The sequence below is a fragment of the Quercus lobata genome, chromosome 2, assembly GCF_001633185.2.
Source record: "Quercus lobata isolate SW786 chromosome 2, ValleyOak3.0 Primary Assembly, whole genome shotgun sequence".
NCBI lineage: Eukaryota > Viridiplantae > Streptophyta > Magnoliopsida > Fagales > Fagaceae > Quercus > Quercus lobata.
The window spans coordinates 100,072,830-100,093,984 of NC_044905.1; the positions used below are offsets into that span (position 1 = coordinate 100,072,830).

A 21,155-nucleotide genomic window follows, 5' to 3' on the forward strand; every position below is an offset into this window, starting at 1 on the left:
TATTTTTAACATTTTCCTATTTGAATTACTTGTAATTAGTAACACGTCTATTTGTAAGACCTATTTATTTAAATTTATCTTATCGCTATTTCTAACATTACTTAATTCTATGAGCTTTTTTAATGGTAAAAAAAAAATTATTTATATATAAAAAAAAAAAAAATTGCCCCCACATTTAGGGCCTACTCTATTAAGGGGTCCTAGGCAATGGCCTAACAGGCCTAAGCCTAGGGCCGGCCCAGCTCATATATACATATATATATATATATATATAAATAGCCACATGCTTTTACAGATCCAAAGGTTAATTCATCACACAGCGTCTTCTAACGTGGAAGTTTCTCCCCGTCTTCTGAAGAACCCTAAAAGGGTGGTAGAACTTATATATACGCACTTTCTGATCTGTTACGCTTCTCTATTTTTATTCTTTCCCTCACAGTTTTCACTGCACTTTTTCGCGAAAGTGTCCAAACCCTTCCACTGAAAACCCTGCGGTATCCTTTCACATCTCCTTCTCTCTCTCTCTCTCTGTGTGTATATATATATATATATATAGTTGCGTATGTATTCATATTTTTATTAAATTTCATCTATATATATTTTTTGGATTTGGAGTTGACGATCTGTGTGAGTTTGACAAAAGCCGCATGAATTATGAATTTTCTCTGTTAGATTTTGCAGATTTAATGAATTAATGGTTATTTAATTTTCACTCGAAAATAAACTTGCTCATATATACATATATAGATAAATAGCCACAAACTTTTACGGATCCAAAGGTTAATTCATCACACAGTTTCTTCTATTGTGGAAGTTTTTCCCCCCGTCTTCTGAAGAACCCTAAAAAAGGGATCCTGATAACTTTGAGGCTGAGCCTAAGGTTCTAACACTTGCTGTATGATAACTCTTAAAGAATTATCACAAGATATTTGTCACAAGATATTGTTAGGACGTGATCACAAAATCATCAAGTGGACTATTACTGTGATTTGAAATGTATGATGACTCTTAAAGAATTATCTATATGTATTAGAAGTTTAAACTTTGTTTTAAGACTTAAGAGTCATGAGTATTATTGTTTATGTTTTATCTTAGGAGTCCAAATTATTTTGTTATTTGGAGCTTAATGAATTATTATACGTTTGGATTTATGAATAAATTTTGGATATTATGAAACTTCATATTTTAGTTCTATTATAGACATTTTGACTTGAGATTGGATTTCTATATTTAAAATTCTAGGGCGTGATATCCATGGTTTTAAAAATTGATATGGTCAAATAACCGCTTTTGTTCATGGTTCTCAGTTTTTTGGGTTTTTACTGGATCAAATTTGGTGTCGGTTCCTGATTCAACTGGTCAGTCTGGTTCGGTTTTTAAAACTATGGTGATATCTACAATGGAGAGTTCCTAAGCCTCCACATAAGTAAATTCAAATAATATAATGGTCCATGTTTGAAAAAAAGAAAAGAAAAAGAGTTGGGTACTTTTGTTGGATTTAAAATTTTGGGTTGTTACATCTACAATGGAGAGTGCCTAAGCCTCTACATAAGTAAATTTGAATGGTATAATGGTCCATGTTTGGGGGTAAAAAAAAGTTGGGTACTTTTGTTGGGGAGAGGCTTAGGTCTAGTGTTTCCTTTGCATGAGACCCGGTGAGATGCCACAGCATGACAATTTTTGAACACGTGACAGCATCCTATTGGGTTCAATGCACAGAACACTAGACCCAAATTGAATCCTTTTTGTTGGCCTTCTCAACAAAACTATAAATTATTAATAAGTAGGTAAACCCATAAGTATGAAAAGATTCTCCTATATATATTATCTTTTTTAGTAATTTGCACCTCAAAAACAATTTTGATAAGTGTTACCAAACACTCAGATTTTTCAAAAACACTTTTTTGACAATTTTTACCAAACGCTTTGTTTAAAAAAAAAAAAAATCAATTTGAGCTTTTAAACTAAAACTTAAATAAATAAATAAAGGCTGTAAATGGTTGTTTGATATGAGCTATGGTTTATGATTTTAATGTTTTCGGATCTGGGTATTTTGGGGGGTTTTGGTTGTGACATTATTTTCTTTGTGCAATGCATTGATTGTTTGATATGAGTTAGTATTTATGATTTATGTTTCAGATCTTGTTTCTTTTTAGGGTTTTTGATTTTGTTTTGATTTTATTTGGTTTCTATTTGTTTTGAGTGACTGTTTGAAGGAAAATATTTTACCTCCTTCCATTAGGACACAATGGAAAAGTACAAGCAAGTTGAATATCTAGGGTATGAGAGCATTGGAGAGGTATGGCTCGTGGAAAACAAAAAGACCACGGAACTCTTTGCCATGAAATGCTTTAAGCGTGGTCATCAGGTACATACTTTTTTTCCCAGTCCATAAATATATATATATATATATATATATATATATATATTTTTTTTAAACACTTTGATTTTGCCTCAAAATTCTTGTATATATATTTGCATTATCATAACCTTAAAACAAACTGAAAGTTTGGTCCTTAAGAGCTCAATGATATATAACTCTTTGTATGTCTGTGCTTAGCTTATACATGTGTCGGGTTCACAGCTGCTCTATTATGAATGGATCCACTGAATGTGGCTAACCGTAATTAGTCTGCTTAGTAGAACCCAAAAATTTTGGGACTAATACCTGGATGTTGTTTTTTTCCAATTTCACTGTATGTGTATGTGTTTATATATCTTCTGATTGGTTGTTTTATTTTTTTTATTTTTGGTTGTAGATTGATAAATATCTGGCTAGAGAAATCATAATCCAGAAATCGCTTTATCATCCCAACGTAATCCAATTCAAGGAGGTACGTGCTTGTGTTGCATGTGCTAATTTTTCTTTTAATGAATAAATACATACATGCATGCATATATATATATATATATATATATATGGGTTTTGTTGGAGTATATATGGCTAAGTTTGAATTCTAATATTTAGGGAAGTGGTTGGTGAAGATATGGAACTGAAGGGGAGGTTCTTTGGAGGAGGTTTATAGAGGCAAAATATGGGTGTGAATGTTGTTTTTTTACTGTTTGGGGGGGGGGGGGGGGGGGGGCGATGGTGCACTAAAGGTGTGTCTGGGGCCCGGGCCCTATACCTGTGAGTCTTTGTAAATCCATAAGATGGGGAGGTTGAAAATTTCCTGGTTTCTTCAATTTGATGTGGGGGATGGTACTAGAGTGAAGTTTTGGCATGACTAGTGGTGTGGTGATTGCCCTCTTATAGTGGCTTCCACGATTTATATGGTATCGGAGACGTATTATTGTATAGGATTGGTGCTGAATGTGTAAAAGAAGTGGGGAGTCAACTGATCATCTTCTCATTCATTGTCCTATAACTTATGAGATGTGGACAATGGTGTGCGTTTTGTTTGGTCTCCAATGGTTTATGCCAAAGATGGCTGTTGATATGTTTTCAGCTTGGCAGGGTACCTTAGGCTGACATTGCAATAGATTTTTGGAATGTTGTGTCATATTGCATCATGTGGTGTCTTTGGTGGGAACAGAATGCTAGAAGTTTTGAGGGATAGGAATGGTCTATCCTTGAAATTAAGGCCTTTTTCCCCTTTTTCTTTGTACTTTGTTGGATTGGAGTGTTGTTTTTCATTCTGCTCCTTGTTTGACCTTTTTAGATTTGGTCGAGCATTGTAATTTGAGAGATTGATTGTACTAGTCCCTGAGTACGCCCATGGCGTACTTGGTTTGTTTTTATCTCAAAATTATTTTTTCATTACTTATAAAAAACAGTTTGAATTCTATTTTTATTATTTTTAATGGTGTAATTTGCGGCTTTTTTGAATTTTTAGGTGGTTTTGAGTTCAACCTATCTCTGCATCGTGATGGAGTACGCTAAGGGTGGAGATCTATATAATAAAATTTTTATCAAAGGGCTTAATGAAAATACGGTTTGTTCATTGTTTTTGACTGATAGCAAGCTCCAATTTTGTAAACTTCAGGTTTTGTGATTGTGGGTTTGTAGTATCATGTTTGTTTGTTGAGAATGTGTAGGAAGAATAGAAAAATAGTTTGTGGATCTTTTGCATGATTTGAAAAATCTCCATATATTAGATTCCAGTCCAGCTGGTTGGATTTTACTTTTTATTTTATTTTATTATTAAGTATGCAATTTTATTAAAATATGAGACTACTCTTTGTTCATGATTAGTTAGGGTCGGCCGTTCATATCATTTTCTAGCATTCTGCTTGATCTAAGGCCATACTCTTTGTTATTCGCTTAATTGACAGGTCTTTTTTTTATTACTTTTACTAATGTGATTTTTGATCTCTCTCTTATATATATATATTAATAGCTTAATTACTTTTTACCTAAACTACCAATTAGTCCAATGCACGTGATTAACCAAGTTCAATATTGCAAGCATAAACAACAAAGAACTAAAGCATGTAAAGAGAGAAAATGGGAATGCAGAAAATAAAGCAAATAAAGCAAACCAAGCAAATCATTTTAAGCGAATCTCCATCATCTTTATGTCTTTAGGGGCTACTCCTATCTTTAAGCGAACTTCTTCATTTTGAATCCTATCTTTTTGTGTATTTCCATTTATTTATCCTAGCATTCTAATTTTAGCTACACTCATGTTATTATAATGTTGCTTCTTAACAGCCCAACATTTAAAACACAATGATGATCACAAAGTGTTTAGAAAAATACAAATAGTTATGTAGAAGATCCCCTAAAGAGTTTTAGACTATGAATTATATTCACTTATTTTCCTTTGCAAATTTTCAGGCCAGATATTATTTCCAGCAGCTTATATCAGGAGTTTTCTACTGTCACACTAAGGTAATAAAAACTAATATATATATATATATATATATTTCAGTTTTAGGAAAATATATGTAGGTCCTGATATGTAGAATTATATTTGTTACCTTTCTCTGCTTGCTTTTGACTTTTTCCTTAACTTCCTTTGTGCTGAAGGGAATGTGCCATAGAGATCTGAAGCCAGAGAACATCTTATTAGATGGAAGTGATCTTCCATGCTTGAAGATTTGTGATATTGGTTTTTCAAAGGTTTAATTACAGATTCAACTTGTTATGGGAAGTTTTTCTCTCAGGTATATGTGAATTGTGTTTTCCTCTGATGTGTTTTATTTGTGTAGCAATATCGGATGCATTCAAAACTCAAGTCAGCAATTGGAACTCCACAATATAGTGCACCTGAGGTTTGTTCGAGAGAGTATGATGGGAAGGTTTGTTGTCTCCTTATAATTTGCATTAAGCCTTTGTTACAGACTTCATTTTTATTTATTTATTTTGCTGTTAGTAACTAATAAGTCAGATTTGGATTTGCGTTGTTTTTAGATGATTCATGTATTCTAATTCTAGGAATCTGAGACAATTGAATAACAATGGGTTGTTATGAATTATAAAGTTTCCCTATAAATATATGAAAATTGATTATTTCTTGAGCTAGAGTGCTGTTTTAAGGACTGGAATTTAACATGGGTTGATGAGTGAAAGAATACAATGGAAGTTGTGAGATACTTTCAGAAGGCAAACAGTTAAGCCCTTCTCCAGCCTGGGAAGAACAAAAAGTTGTTAAACTATGTTCTGCCCTCTTGTTTGAGAAGTATCTTCTTTTTTCTTTTCTTTTTTTATATTGGGTGCAAAGGATATAATACCATTTACCTTGCAGGTCCTATTTAATTTTTCTTCATGTTTGTTCAGTTGGCAGATTTATGGTCATGTGGAGTGATTCTTTATACTATGCTGGTGGGGGGAACACCCAAAGTATAGACCAAATGATACAGGGGAAGCCAGTAATGTTTATGTAATCTACCTTCATTTTGGCCATCCTTAAAATTAATGTTTCTTATTTTAGCAGTTTAATGCTTCCTTTATCATTCTTATGCAGGAAACAAATGCCTGTCCATTCTCTCTTCCAGACTCTTTATCTCCAGATTCTAAGGATCTCCTTGCTCGCATGCTTGTTGTAGATCCTCGAAAGGTACATAACAGTCGTAACTACGTATGACCCTGAGTTGCAGATCTTTGCTTATAAATTGGATAACTTGCTTTGGAAAGATGTGAACAACATTGTGTTCCCCCCCCCCCCCCCCTCTCTCCTCCTCCTCCTCCTCCTCCTCTGGGGGGGCTCTTTTTTGAATCTGAAATGTCTTGGGAGATTTGAGGTTTTATAGTTTCTTGAAAAATTGTATCTATCAAAAAAAGAAAAAAAAAATTATGGCCTTCTACGATCATAGACATTAGTTTTCACTCTCTTTCTCAAACATTATAGACAAACCCAAAACTTGATGCAACACAAAATAGTAAAGAACAACAATAACAATCGCCTAGGAGTTAGCACCCAAGGTTGCTTGGAGTTTGTACCAATCATGATAGAAAACCTAGGAGTCAACATGTAGGGTTGGCTGGATTCAACAACAGACTATTGGAAACCCAATTTTATTTTTTTAAATGTGTTATGTAACTCAAAAGGCACAAGTATGGTGTGTATGACACGTTTTTTGGAGTGTAGAAAAGGCGTTATTGCCTAACAGGTGTAAGAGATAGACATGGGTCCTATAGGGGAATTATCTTTTAATTTAGTCCTTGTCCTTGATCTCTTTTTAATTTTTTGTTAATCAACTGTTCTGTCATTGATTTTGAAGTCTTTCTCATCATTTATGATAAATAGATTGAGAAGTTGTTTATATCATGTTTGCTTTCTTTCTTTTTTCTTTTATTCCTATGGGCAGAGGATTGCCATTGAGGAAATCATGAAGCACCGGTGGTTTAAGAAGAAGTTGAAAGGGAAACTAGCAGAAGCATTTCAAGTTACGAAAGAAAATCCAAGATTTGCCCTCCAAAGTGATGAAGAGATAGTGATAATTGTTGAAGAGGCCATAATTCCTCCACCAGAGGATGCTAATGTTACGGAAGAATATTTTGAATTTGAGGAGGAAGAAGAAGATGAAGATTCATCTTGTGGATCTTGTGTGAGTTAAACAAAAAAATTGTGTACTTACTTTGAACTTTAGATACTATCTGAACAAAATCCACATCACTTTTACTATTATTATTGATGTTACTTTAGATATGGCATCTATCTACAAAGTATATCAATATGGTGCAAAATTTCGAAGTATCATTGTGGGAAACTAGCATTATTGACTGTAGGTTTCATACTGAAAACCCTACAAATTTCAGTGTTTTGAAGAACACTTTGACAAGTTTTATTCAAGCGAGTGTACGTACGCATTGATTAGGCTTCGTTATTCCCAGTTTTGTAGCTCTATGTCAAGAAGTTTCTGCCAATATAGTGACATTGAGTGTCACACTTTTTTGCCAAGCGTAAACCTTTTTAGTACCTGAACTACCTCAAAAGTAATACTTGCTAGAAGTAAGAGGAATTTATTTGCTCCCTTCTTTCCCACGTTTGGTGAACTTTTGTGCTGAAATTATACTTATAAATGAAACGGAATGAAACGTATTGTTATGAAGTCGATTGTTGCAGCAATGTCAGTGAAGGCAGTGCAGAGCATGGTTCATGTGGCAGAGGTGGCAGTGGCACTTTTGATAATGGAGGAAAGGGTTTGGTTCATGCGTAAAGAGGATATGAATGAAATGGTTAAGTTGCTGAGAAGCATTAAAATGGGTTTCAATTGATTTAAATGATCCAATGGTTTGCATCAATCGTAGACTAAAAACTAAGTTTATTTTTGAAACAAAATGTCACCCAAATTGCATTTGAGTTATAAAGAGACTGTAATTGAAGGTTCTATACTGAATAGGAGCAAAAATGAACTAATCTGGTCATGCCAATGGTTAATTCAAATTTTTTTTTTTTAAAAAAAATGTAAAATACACAAATTATGTATTTCTTTGTTATTGTTGTGTGTCTGCATTCTTGTAGGGTACTAGCTTATCTCCACTCCAAAATTTGAACAAAATGCCTGGAAGTTTGCAAGGCAACCATCAATAAATACTTCATTGGACGTGTTGAAGCATACACTATCTGATATAGTGTTGTACTCGGTCGTAGGCACTCGTAGCTTATCAATCTTGAAAAAGCATTCTATACAGGTTATCATGATTGAGATTGTGTCTGTAGCTTTGAGTTAGGCCTCACGGGCTAGGCACATGTATTCCATTTTGGGCTGGCTCAAAAAATAGACCAAAAAACTTCCCTCTTTACTTACGTGTTGAACCAATTAGTACCACGACCCAAATCTGAACTTCTTCAATCCTGGGACTTGTTTTGACCATCGGTATGGGTTATTGGCTTGGATAATTTGAGGGCTTTTGTGAATGGGCTATTGGGTTGAAATTTGAGTTTTATATTAATTGATACAATTTGTGGTTAATTTAGTAAATATTACTCAAAGAAGGAAATTATGGTGCAATTTTAATATATTTTTATTTGGAAAATACAACAACAAAATCTGAGTCCCAAATTTTTTAATGCAAACTATAGATCATAAGCAAATTTATATATAATGGGCTTCATAATTATCATCTTGTCAACATGACAAGGTACAATATAGAGATCAAAGATGTACATAGTTTTTCTCCAAACCAAATTGGAAGAATCTCTTCTAACCTATTACATAATGATTTATAAAACCATTTACATGTAATAAGTATTTTTTTAATGGAATAATTATGAAAGATGATCTATTACAAAAGAAATTCTTAAAATTCTAACTATTCATGGCTTCATGCTTAAATGAAAATTTGATAATGTTATTAGTATCCTAAATGTATCTCAAAATGGTAGTAGTTAATATGAAAAAATTTGGTCTAATTAACTAATTATGGAGTACAATAAATATTTACTCTTTCGTCTCATATAATAGTGGATTTCAATAGTTAAATTAATTGTATGACCCATTATTTATGTAAGAAGGGGAAGTATGCGTTTATTGTATTATAATTATATTTTATAATTATATCAAAATTTGAACCATTTATCTAACCATGAAAATTTAAAATTTTAAGAATCCATCAGTGACTTTATATCAATGATTTTAAGAACTTAATATAGTAGAGCTATAAAACCCCTCGAGTTCCTTAATCCAACGATTCCATTACTACAGACAGAAGGCAAAGAAAAAAAAAAGGTGAGAAACTCAAGCTAGCATATCATAGATTATGATGGGGTTGAAGACAAGTTAATTTGTAATGACTTTGATGTGCCGTGATTATGGATAACATGATGCTTTCTAGATAGTTGAAAGGATGTTGATTCATTACGTGTGAAATTGCCTAATCTTTGTGTCATTGAACTGGCTTGAGTTCTCTCAACTTTAATTTGTGACATCAATTCAGGTGAAACCCATGGCATGTTTGAGAGCGAGAGCAGGGAAAGTGCAACACATGGAAGTTATGATAATGACTTGCCCAAAATTGGCAATAAAACTTTTGACTTAGTACATGATAGATTCTCATTATCTTACAAGATTTAACCCCACTACAGGTGTGTCTATTTTTATTTCTTTTCATTCACCACATGGTAGATACTACTAGATATTTCTTCCATGTTCCTCTCTCTCTCTCTCTCTCTCTCTCTCTCTCTCTCTCTCTCTCTCTCTCTCTCTCTCTAAGGTCGAGAGATGATGCATCTAAATTGCAATTGAAACAATTGCACAATGACACAACGTAGAATTCATTTTATCAGTAAAAAGGTATCTAAATATTGCGAAGACTTCTCAAAATGAAAAGCAAGTCTTGTATGCACAAATTCAAAACAAATTTGTTATAACTTAAGTTTCACTTTAGGCATTTCAATCTTCAGGTCTTCAACTACACACTAATATGATTTATGAACTATTATTTCCCACTGCCTAAAACCACTAGTGTTTTGAGTAGGCCCAGTCAACTCGCCTGAGAGAGCACCGGTGTCTTCTCAACCCCATTGCGACCCCTCAAACATTGGTTCCACAACGATAATAAATAAAATAAAATAATTTTTTTTAAAAAAAAAACTATCATAATCACAACATTGGACGCACTCCTTACCCTTTTTTATTTAATAAAAAAAGAATCACACTATCATACTTGGCAATAATATATACATATAATCAATGTGATCTATGTGGCAGCTACCAAAGAATTCATTTTTTTTTTCAATAAGGGGACTGAGGATTAGATGCAGCTGCCAATCAGACTAAAAAACCCGTTGGCTAAAGAGTTCAATGTTATTAATTCTATTTGTCTCCTTCAAGCATATGTAAACCCAATTCAAGGTGGTCCAATTGATAAAGAATTGCACCATTTTTTTTTTTTTTGAGAGGTTGAATTGCACCATTTTAATTGAACAATCAACAAAATTGCACCATCAGAATGATTGCAACAGATCCTATGACGTGCACATCTCAATATGAGTGATCTATGATAAAACTGGGAAGCAAGAGTTTCACAAGTGATTTTCTGATCTAGGTATTACTTAGTTGTACACGATTTGCATTTCTATCCAATAAAGATTTGCCATCCACAGGAGTAGGTAATATCACTGAATTACAAGACACAAATATTCAATTTAAATAAGTTTCTTACAAATATTATTGGCCTAATTTTTTGTGAGGTTGATTTGAGCTATTATTATTTTTATTTAAGAGAAAAAAAAAATGCAAAGTTATTCCATTTTTTTCTCATTTTGTTATGTAAATTGAATTCATTTTTCCCTTCTATTCTTTTGTGGTGTGCTTGCAAGCGGCACATGTGCACATTTTTAAAGAAAAAAAAAAAAAATACAATGTTGGTCTTGTTCGTGGATGTCTAACTCCAGTGATTAAAGAAAACAAAATTAAGTCTCCTTTGTGTTGGCATAAAATTCCTACAAAAATGATTTTCAATAAAAAAATGATTTCAAGAGAAATGGTTTTTTTTTTTTTTGGTTGCAACCCAAAAAATGATGTGCCAGTAACAATGGCAGTGGTGATGGGCAAGCCGGGTGGTGGCCACCAGTATGTGGTTCCTCAAAAAAAATTTAAAATACTTTTAATTGACTAGCAATTTTTTTTTTTTTTTTTGGAGAAAAATTTGACTAGCAATTTTTAATTGTGTTAAACAGCCTAAACACTTAAATATAAATAAATAAATAAATATATATATATATATATATATATTGTGGGGCCAGAGAATTTGGGACCCCGGCTCACTTTACATTAGGGCCCAAGGCCCGAGCCGAGGAGAGGCATTGCCGAGGACCTGCAATGAAAGTTCGAATGGCCTAGGGATATAGTCGAGGACGATTTTGTCCTCGGCATCCCAGAGCGCTCTTAAAAGAAAGGGCGAGCACAGTGTAGGAGCGGCCCGAGTAAAAGGCTACCAATATTGCAATTAAGTACTCTGCGTCTGACAGGTCCATGCTCTTCACCATGCTCTTCAGCTTTTACAACCACTCCCAACCACTTTGGGTATGAGCTGAAAAAACAAGTACCAGCCCTAAAAAGCGAAACCTACACGTGGACGCATAAGAGAGGGGAAAAACTAGTATAAAAGGAGGGGAAAGCAGCCAAGAAGGAGGGGGGACAAATCGTCTCCTGGACCATGGAGCCCTACAAAAGGAGAATAATAAGATCAAGAAGCTCCTCGAACGAGGTCTAAGGACCGGAGCCACTCAGGCCGTGCCGAGAAAAAGTCTGGTTAGATATGCTAGGTTCATCCTAGTGCGATTACCATGAAATCCATGACTGACCACCGTCCGGTGACCAAGGCCTAGCCTTTCAGCCCATTCTCTACAAATTTATTGTTTGGGCCTTTAACGTTCAAACCCAACACACCAACTTGGGGTCATTACAAATTGAGTCCTTACATATATATATATATATGGAAAATATTTTACACGAAAATAAATGAGAAGTAAATGAAAGATAAAAGACCTATTTGGTAATATTGTTTTAGTAACGTTGTTTAAGTGTTGTGAAAATACATATGAATGAAAAAGTATTATAAAAATACGTATTGTATTATTTAAACATAAAAAACTGTTGTTTAAACGCCAACAAAGCCGAACTGGGTCTCTAGTAGTCTTTCAAACAAGGTCACAGAAGAAAGTTGTAGTATTACGTGGACCACAAAACCAATGATGGACCATAATCAAAACGTATAAATCCTGTTGCACAAAAGCATGAGATACTAGAAACCAAAAAAATTTTCAAATTGTCTTTCCAAAAGATGAGAAAATGTCTTATTACAAGGGGGCACACATCTCAAGAACCGTTCAATTTTAATTCAGTTTTGTATTTACTTTAAAGAGTTAGCATGTTTGATCGCTATCCTTAATCTATCTAAATCTTACTCATAAATAATGTGAGATAATCTAAGGTAATAGTGAGAATTGTCACTTTTTAGACTCGCATGGTGATAGCTCACAAGAGCTTTTTACCCACAACCTTGCTTAATTCTTAGCTCTCACTTGTCGCAATATGATCATCTATATATCCTATATTCCTATGTACAAGGACGAAAAACTTGAAACATTTTCCATCACCAAAAAAAAAAAATGAAATAATTTTTTTTTTAAAAAATAAGTAAATAAACTATAATGTTTGGAATGGGCCATCTTGGAGTCCTGTCAAAGAAATAAGTGATTGACAAAAGAAAGTTAATTCATGTGAATGGTTGGCCACAAAAGCAATGTCAATGGACCATAGTGTGACAACTACTTGTTTTACATAAAAGGATGTGATACAGCTATTAAGTTTTGTGGAATCTAATTATGTTTGATCCAGATGATGACCCCACTAGAAATGATGTTGTGTGGTTTTTAATGGGTGATTTTCTAGAGGTTTAGTTTACGGAGTGGAGACTTGGGCTGATATGCCCAAGTTTTGGCCCATTTTGTAGTCCATTGGAAATCATGTGCATAGGATATAAAAACTGTTGTTTTGGTGATTAGAGTTTCTTGATGTACTTTTTAAGAGAGAGAAAAACAGTACTATCGCATTTTATATTTTTCCCTGATAAGAGTGAAATCCCTGCAACTCTCTGAACGTAGGGCAAATTGCCGAACCACGTAAATATTGTCTTGTACGTGTGATTATTTTTTCTTTGACATGTGTTTTCTTTATTTTGTTTCTTATAGGTTTGGGAATTTCGTGTTAATTCCCTACAACAACAATTGAAAGAACATTTCAAACTGTAACAAATATTATTCTAGTCAAAGCTCCATGTAAGGAAGGGTGGTCAGCATTAGCTAAAATGACAACACCAATTTTCACTTATTAAGGTCTCCTTTGGTGTTAATGGATGAAAGATACATGCATGAAACATCGCATTTAAAGAATGAATATGGAACGCTCTCTCTCCCTTTCTAGAGAAGAACAGGAGGAATTAGCACGTAGTAATAAAAAAAGTTAAAAAAGTTAGCCATGCAGGCTTCCAAGATGGCCAGGAGTCTACTCCTTCAACGCCAAGTCAAGGTTTCAGCCCCTGGAACCACGCAACTTCGTTCAAAGAAAAGCTGGTAGGCGAGATTCCAGGAGCATTCACGCAGGCTTTTAGTTTCGGCGACCTTATGGAAGATGATGTGGAGTCGGATGATGAGGTTGAAGCTCTTCGTGACGGCCTTCTAGCAGTGAAATTCTCCAAGGATCTTAAGCAACGGATTCGTACACCGTGGGCAAAACTCTCATTGTGAAGGTTTATGGCCGGTCTGTTGGGTTTAACTACCTCCATAATAGGCTTTTGGCTTTATGGAAACCAGCGGGTAGATTAGATTGCGTGGGCTTAGGCAATGGGTTCTTTCTCACAAGGTTCTATTTGAGAGAAGATTTCGAAACTGTTCTGAAAAGGGGACCGTGGTTTATCGGTGAGCACTTTCTGTCCATTAGGCCGTGGACGCCAAACTTTCGTCCGGCGATGGCTAACGTTTCTTCCATTGCTGTCTGGATAAGACTAAACGATTTGCCGATTGAATATTATAATGCAGAAGCGTTGCACCAAATCGGTAAGACGATTTTACTCGTTTGTTCTAACTGATACTTTATAAGCAACTGGTTTTGAGTCTGACACTTGTTTAAGTAAAGAATACTGTGATTGCATTCCCAGTTGATTTTCCCTTCCTTTTTACAACATGCAGCAATAGTCTCATTACCAGTGTCATTTGACTCAATTAACCTGACTTGAGTCATGCCCAACTTTAGCCATGTTTAGTGTGTTTGGTTTAGTTTATAAATAAATGAACTAAGAAAAAATTTAATCTATATATAAAAAATTCTTAGATGTTTGCTCAGAATATAATGTTGCCCAATGCAGTAATATGACCTAGCGTTTTTGGGCATGTCCAGTGGGGTATGTGTCATATTGCTTGAATTAATTTGTATGAGTTGCTTGAAAAGCTAACAATGGAAAAGACATGTATAGGAAGTTTTTTAAAAAATTGTCTCATGTTTGTGCTATCGTGTGCTCCAATAATTCATAGGTCAATCAATTATAATGGCAATTCCTGGGTTCAAGCCCATTGGATGCCTGTGTGACTGACCAATAATATAAATAGTTAATCCTAGATACATTCTGTAGCCAAATTTTTTAATACCCATGTGTTTTACAGCTTGCCAATTTGGAAGTTTGGTTTCAGCGGCCAAAAGAGATTGTTCGGAAATTGGTTTCTGGAGATCTAGACCTTGGTATTGTGGGTTTTGATACAGTCAGTGAATATGGCCAGGTAAGCATTAAGTTATGAACTGTTTCTGATTCATTATTTGGGTAATTGGGTCCCTGGGTGTTCTTTTGATGTTTACATATATATGGGCATAGTGACAATATTTTGCTTTATAAGTTGAAAAGTAAAAACTGAAATGCCTTGTCCTTTCTTCCTTAAGAGTAATTTTCCTACCAGTATATTCATTTAGAAGTTTGTCACTCTCTCTCTCTCTCTCGGTTGTTAGTTTGAAGGCCATACGTTTGGAAAAGTATCCTTTACTTTGATGAGGAAAATGCTCGTAGAGTGTGCACAAGTGTGTGTGTATATATGTATATTAAATAAATAAAAATTGAACTTTAGGTTTGTATTGGATGTTTGATCATAACCCAGTTTATGACATCTTCAGAATCAATGATCTATAAACCATTAAGATTGGATACTCAATGTTACTAAAGTTATTTAGAATGCCTATTAAGTTGAGTACTCAATGCTACCATCTGGAGTAATTCAAAATGCCCATATAAGGTTAGATACTCAAGCATGCTTTGTCACTTTCTTTTGCTCTCTGCTATGTGTTACTGTGTTTTTTCTGTGTTTCTGGCTGTTCCAGCTGTGCTTCTATGGTGTCATTGTACTGATCTGATGTATTTCCTTGAAATAAAAATTTTCTTATTCATAAAAAAATGGGGGTAAGATACTCAAGCATGGCTTAGAACCCAGAGCAAAATTGTAAGATTTGTTTTAGGGAAGAATTTAATCTCTTAAACACACACACGTGCATCCAATGAACACTCTAATTATGTGAAGCATTCCTCCCTTTGTCATTACCTCAATAGAAACTTGTGCACGTAGTTTACACCTTGCAAAATAGGCAGAATGCTTCCAAGACCCTCCATATTGGGGGTTACAGACACATAAATGCAATGGGATCCTGTAATTAGCTGGTAGATGCTCTGCCATACTCATAGAGGTGGATTGTTAGTAAAGGGTCTGATACTTTTATCAAAGGGAAGAGTTGCAATTAGCAGCAGATTATGGACTCATTATGAAATTTAACTAGCAAAATTTCCTTGTTTCTTGTGTATACCCTGTGTACTAGGATAGTGCTTTTATTTTTGCTCCTTTTTTTTTAATGAAATTCTTTTACTTATAAAAAAAAATAGTCCTTGTTTTCTTATCAAGGATTGGTATGAGGATGTGCATTACCATTAAAAGTTCATCATTTTTGTTCCTGCTGTCAGGGGAATGAAGATCTTATTCTTGTTCATGATGCTCTTGAGTATGGGGACTGCCATTTATCACTGGCTGTAAGTTCTTGCAGATAGCCAACTGAAACTTACTGCTTATCTCATAAATTTTACTGTTAATAATCTTGGTATATCACCGATCATAACAATCTTGGTATATCCTTTGCCCTTTCAGATTCCCAAATATGGGATTTTTGAGAACATAAATTCTCTAAAAGAGCTAGCACAAATGCCTCAATGGACTCCTGAAAAGCCTCTGCGAGTTGCTACTGGATTCACCTACGTATGATCTGTGTTTCATTTTATTATATTATGAAAAGTTCAGTTTATTTTTTTATTTTTGTGATATTTTCAATTTTGGCCCTATCCTTCTGCACAGCTAGGTCCTAAATTTATGAAAGAAAATGGACTAAAGTGTGTGACTTTTTCAACTGCTGATGGAGCACTGGAGGCAGCTCCTGCGGTGAGAAATGCATTCTTTCTCTATGATTTGCATATTTCTTTGTTTCTTTTTTCTATTTTCATTTTCCTCAATTTAGAACTGAATTGTTGCTGTCCATTGAGATAGTTGATCTAGTCCCTTTTCATATATTAGCACAATGCATGTTGTTCTCGGGGAAGAGGCTTAGAATTTCTTTTGATCCAGAATATTGATCACCCTGCTAGTCAGTTTATTTGTTATTAACATATTCTTAATATTCTTTTCCCTTTTAAAGAAGATTGTTTATTTTGGTTATCTAATCATTTATATTCTCTATTGTTTTACCAGAATAATGGTTGATGAGATAAATTGTTTGATTGTCAGTTCTGTATACAGCACCGGACAATCTCTTTTCATATTCCCCCCTTGCTTAGAGACATAATTTTTTTGAGAGATGATAAGAATGGAAACCATAATTAAGCTAGTATGGATTTTTTTTTTTTTTTTGGTGGGGATGGAAGGGTGGGGGGAGGTTGGTCTAGTTCATAAAAAGGCACAACAAGAAATTGAGAGAATGAATAAAAAATGGATAGAAGCACAACTAAAATAGAAGTAGAAGCTAAGATGGGTGACTGAAATAGAAATAGCCAAGCTCATTCACTGAAAACACTACTAAGTGAGTTATGCAGCAGAGAAGGCAGTCTCCGACAGAGGAGTCCAAATTGTTGGCTTCACAGGTTTCTTAAAAGGAAAATATGGCTTTTTTCCTTTGGAGGAGGGGTGTGGAGTGAATGCATAGCTGACCTTAATTCACATGAAAGGATACAGTTCTATAGTGCAATTTAGATGCTACTTTCCGCTTCTTTTTTTGGTTTTGTTTTGTTTTTGACTGGTAACTCTTCAAACCCACCATAATGCACCCTAGACTGGATCACAAGCTTGCGTGACCGAGCTTGGCTACTTTTCTATTTTGACTTCTGTTAGTTTTATAATAAAATAAAATAAAAATGGTAAGAAACCTTGAAATAATCGATTTTCGTTGGACACCTTACTTGTCTTCCCTTGAATTCTCTCCACTTCTTCTCCTTAGAGAAAGAAAAAACGATGACCCTTCAAGTACATTTTGTTCACTATTGTGAACACGATGTACTCTTCTCAATAAAGTATTTATTACCAATCCAAAAAAAAAAAAAAAAATGATGACCCTTTTCCTCTTTACCCATCATTCTTTCTTTTGTTGTTTTTAGGTGATGAGCATAATGCTCACTAAAATGTTGATAAATATGTCCTAAATTAAAAATCCTGAATGCTTCGACGAGCTATGGATAACAAATGACACAGATGATCATATATGGTTTAGTTTTGTTTTGTTCAATCTGTTGTCATATTATAGCTCTTTCTGCAATATTTGCCTTAATAAGTTTCAGCACTTCAAATATCCAATTGGTTGAAGTTGTCATAACATAGAGCTGTATGCAATGGTTTCTGAAGGAAAGTTGTGAGTCTTGGGTGACAGTTCTGTATGTAAAGCAATTAAAATATGAATAAAATAATTCATTTTGTTACATAATATTTCCCGTGGAATATGTTGCCTTTTGGTTTAAGACATTCATAGTTTGGATAATGATGTCACTAGTTAAAATGGAAATTTTGTATTGGATAATGGTGTTATCAAGTGTAGCTGACTGCTTAACAAATACATGCTATCTCCACATGAATTTTATATAGACCACTTGTCTTTACTGTAAATTCAGATGGGCATAGCTGATGCAATTTTGGACCTTGTGAGTAGTGGAACAACACTGAAAGAAAACAACTTGAAAGAAATTAAAGGCGGAATTGTGTTGGAAAGCCAGGTTAGCTATCTTGGACCTTGCCAAGCATCAGATTTTGTAGTTTCTAGAATGCTCTTAAAAGAGGGACTTCAGGCAACTGCTTTTGTGACACGGTTAATTTTGCATTTTGTCTTTATCACATCTTGTCTTGCAACATTCTTCAGGCTGTTCTTGTTGCAAGCCGGAAAGCATTGATCCAGAGGAAAGGTGCATTGGACATAACGCATGAGATTCTTGAAAGATTGGAGGCACATTTGAGGGCTGTTGGTCAGTTCACAGTATGTCATGTTCTTCTGCTGGGGCTGCATTTTATTTAAATTTAGTTTTATGGTGCTTACACACTTAACTGGCAGGTTACTGCAAACATGAGGGGAAGTAGTGCAGAGGAAGTGGCTGAGAGAGTACTGAGTCAGCCATCATTATCTGGACTGCAGGTGTGCTTTGGAATGAAATCAATCACTTTCCTTCTCCCAACTAAGTTTCCCCCAATGGTTTTTTATAAGTAATAAAAAATTTTAAAATGGAAAGGCTCTGGCCCTAGTACACTGGAAGTATAAAGAGAGGCACAAAGAAATCTAAGAACACAAAAAAAATAAAAATCTAAGATCCAAAATTTCCAAAAAAAAGTAAGAAGCAAAGCCCTCAATCGCCCTCAAGGTTTCCCATTTTTAGTTTTCATATTTGGATGAGTGAATCACAAATCATGATTTGGATTTTTAATCACCATTCCTGAATTTCAAGAGCTTTTCTTAATCCGTTATATTTGTGCAGGGACCTACTGTAAGTCCAGTATTTCGTAAACGTGATGGGAAGGTAGCCTCAGATTACTTTGCCATAGTCATATGTGTACCCAAAAAGGCATTGTACAAGTCTGTAAAACAACTGAGAGCGGTGAGCCTTTTTATTATCTTTTTTTTACAAGTTCATTTTTTTATCTCTATGTAATATTAATTATTTGTACGTATGCTTGTGTTTCTGTCTCTCCTTATGTGTCATGAGGAAAATGTTAGTTCTTTGGCTCAGACTTGTGTGTCATTTTGTGGCTTGGATTGATATTTTCCCATTAGACTAGTGTTTAGCCTTTTGGATTAAAAGATAATACTAGAGTAGCAAATGTTTTAGATCTGTGAGGTATCTGCTCTTTCTCTGATGGATAATTTTACAGAATTAACCAGCTTTTGAAAGGTTCACCTCTCCCCCCTAGGATTGATAAGATCTTTTAATGTATGGACAAGCTAGGTATTTCGTAAGAAACAAATGTCTTGACCTTTTCAATTGAAACCAGCTTGTTTTTAAACAGGTTGGTTCAACTTAACCTGGTATGACATGCAGGTTTGTCCAGTTTATGTAGCACCAGTTACTGAGTTTTGCGACTTAACGTGTAGATTCTGAACTCATAAGAAATATCTGTGCCCATCTTCTGTATTGAACTATATAATATATGTTAAAAGACAAGGACACTATTTTCTGGCATCTCTCATCTCTCTAGGGATTTTTGTATCTGGTTCCACATTGAATTGAGTTTCCCCGTCCAGAAATTCACCTGCAAACTTAATTGTTTGGATATTGGCTGATGCAAGTTGGAGGCAGTGGAGTTCTTGTTTCCCCTTTGACCTACATTTTTGATGAAGAGACTCCAAGATGGCACGAGCTTCTCAGAAAACTTGGACTTTAGTCCATTGTAGTAATTGTGTTGAGCATGTTATTGCAGCTATGCTGTTTGCATCAATGTTGAAGAGTTTTTTGTGCTCATCCCAGCTAGAAGGCAGACTTGATCATACACGATGTACTTTAGTAATGAATTTTTTCAAGCAATTTTTGTGATCTTATTTTTTATATTTATATTATTGACTTTTTTTTTTTTTTGTTTACATATATTTTGTTTATTGCTCTGCAATGTATATTGCACAGGCATGGGACTAGTTGTAGTTTATTTGGTTGTTAGAGCTCACTTGTGGACATGATGGGTTGCTGTTTCATTGTAATTATTCTCACTCCCACATCAAGCCGATCATTGCAGATAAAGGCTTTCAACATATGTAGCTGCCTCGATTTTTGGGTTGGGATTATATAATGTACCTGTATAGATTTAATCTGTCAAATTGTATTCTATCAATTTGTAATAGCATTCTAAACTCATTCCAACACGTTTAACTTCTGTCTCCCGCATTAAAACCTTTTCACCATTCTTTGAGGCGCACATAGGCCTCAAACAAGTGCCCAAATATGGAATGGTCGCTAATCTGGTCCAAGATTCCTTCATCTCCCATAGCTGAATACACAAGTTTTTGCGGGATTTGTCGGTGCACACAGATAGACACAGGCGTTCTCCAAAAGTCCCCAGCTCCTATAAACTCGATGTATAGAAACGTTTTCCTGATGATCCGTCTCTTATGCAATGCAAAACAGATTCAGGCCATGGCAGCTTATGAAATATTTTCTTTGCTAATTCAAAATAAATGATTGACGGCTTCACATATTTCCTAGCACTCCAATAAATTGCCCCATTGCGGTAGGTAGTATTTGGGATCAATGGAACACTGTGGTTACAAATATTGTCCACATCCACCAGAATTGTCTTCCAAGTAAAGGTCTTGAGTGAAAAGATCTCAATCCTTTTTATATCAAAAGGGAAAATCTTGTAGGGCCTTACTATCAGTGGAATAATAATAGCTAAAACCAAAACGGTAAAACCAACAAGACATTGAATCAGGTGTTGATGTTGGTCTTGGTATGTTTTTGCAACTTTTGGTAGATGGGTTCCAAACCAAATATTTGGATGTACGTTTACGCCTATTATATATTATTCAATACATACCAAGCCATTGCAAGAAGCCAAGTTTGTCTCAACATATTCTTCACCCCACAATGGAAAACCTTGAAAATCAACATCAACTGGTTGACCAAGAGCACGGGTTTGAAATGGTGTTTCATAACCTAACGATAAACCACAATTGTTACTAAAAACAAGAACGTTCATGCTGGGTTTTTGAGATGCTCTCTGAAA

General features: G+C 34.7%; 2 protein-coding genes across 8 annotated transcripts; both read left to right on the top strand.

Annotated features, from left to right (window-relative positions):
* The first annotated feature begins 296 nt into the window (after positions 1 to 296).
* Positions 297 to 7,238, top strand: LOC115977537 (serine/threonine-protein kinase SAPK4-like). Of its 7 annotated transcripts, none has more exons than XR_004088564.1 (10): positions 297 to 494; positions 2,243 to 2,368; positions 2,760 to 2,834; positions 3,837 to 3,935; positions 4,781 to 4,834; positions 4,973 to 5,065; positions 5,155 to 5,244; positions 5,723 to 5,825; positions 5,910 to 6,002; positions 6,754 to 7,238. XR_004088564.1 is itself a non-coding variant. In XM_031099432.1 (8 exons), the coding sequence occupies exons 2-8, from the start codon at positions 2,249 to 2,251 to the stop codon at positions 5,789 to 5,791; spliced, it is 600 nt and encodes a 199-aa protein (XP_030955292.1). In that variant the 5' UTR covers positions 297 to 494; positions 2,243 to 2,248; the 3' UTR covers positions 5,792 to 5,826. The 7 variants fall into 7 exon arrangements, 1 of the variants encoding a protein (XP_030955292.1); XR_004088568.1 differs by lacking the exon at positions 297 to 494 and adding an exon at positions 546 to 560; XR_004088566.1 differs by lacking the exon at positions 297 to 494 and adding an exon at positions 584 to 996.
* A 6,279-nt stretch (positions 7,239 to 13,517) lies between these two features.
* On the top strand, positions 13,518 to 19,990 carry LOC115974034 (ATP phosphoribosyltransferase 2, chloroplastic-like). The gene is made up of 10 exons (XM_031094259.1): positions 13,518 to 13,622; positions 14,553 to 14,666; positions 15,887 to 15,952; positions 16,068 to 16,175; positions 16,272 to 16,355; positions 18,068 to 18,169; positions 18,313 to 18,426; positions 18,502 to 18,582; positions 18,920 to 19,039; positions 19,728 to 19,990. Exons 1-10 carry the CDS (start codon positions 13,518 to 13,520, stop codon positions 19,821 to 19,823), a joined length of 990 nt encoding a protein of 329 aa, XP_030950119.1. The 3' UTR covers positions 19,824 to 19,990.
* Positions 19,991 to 21,155: the final 1,165 nt, after the last annotated feature.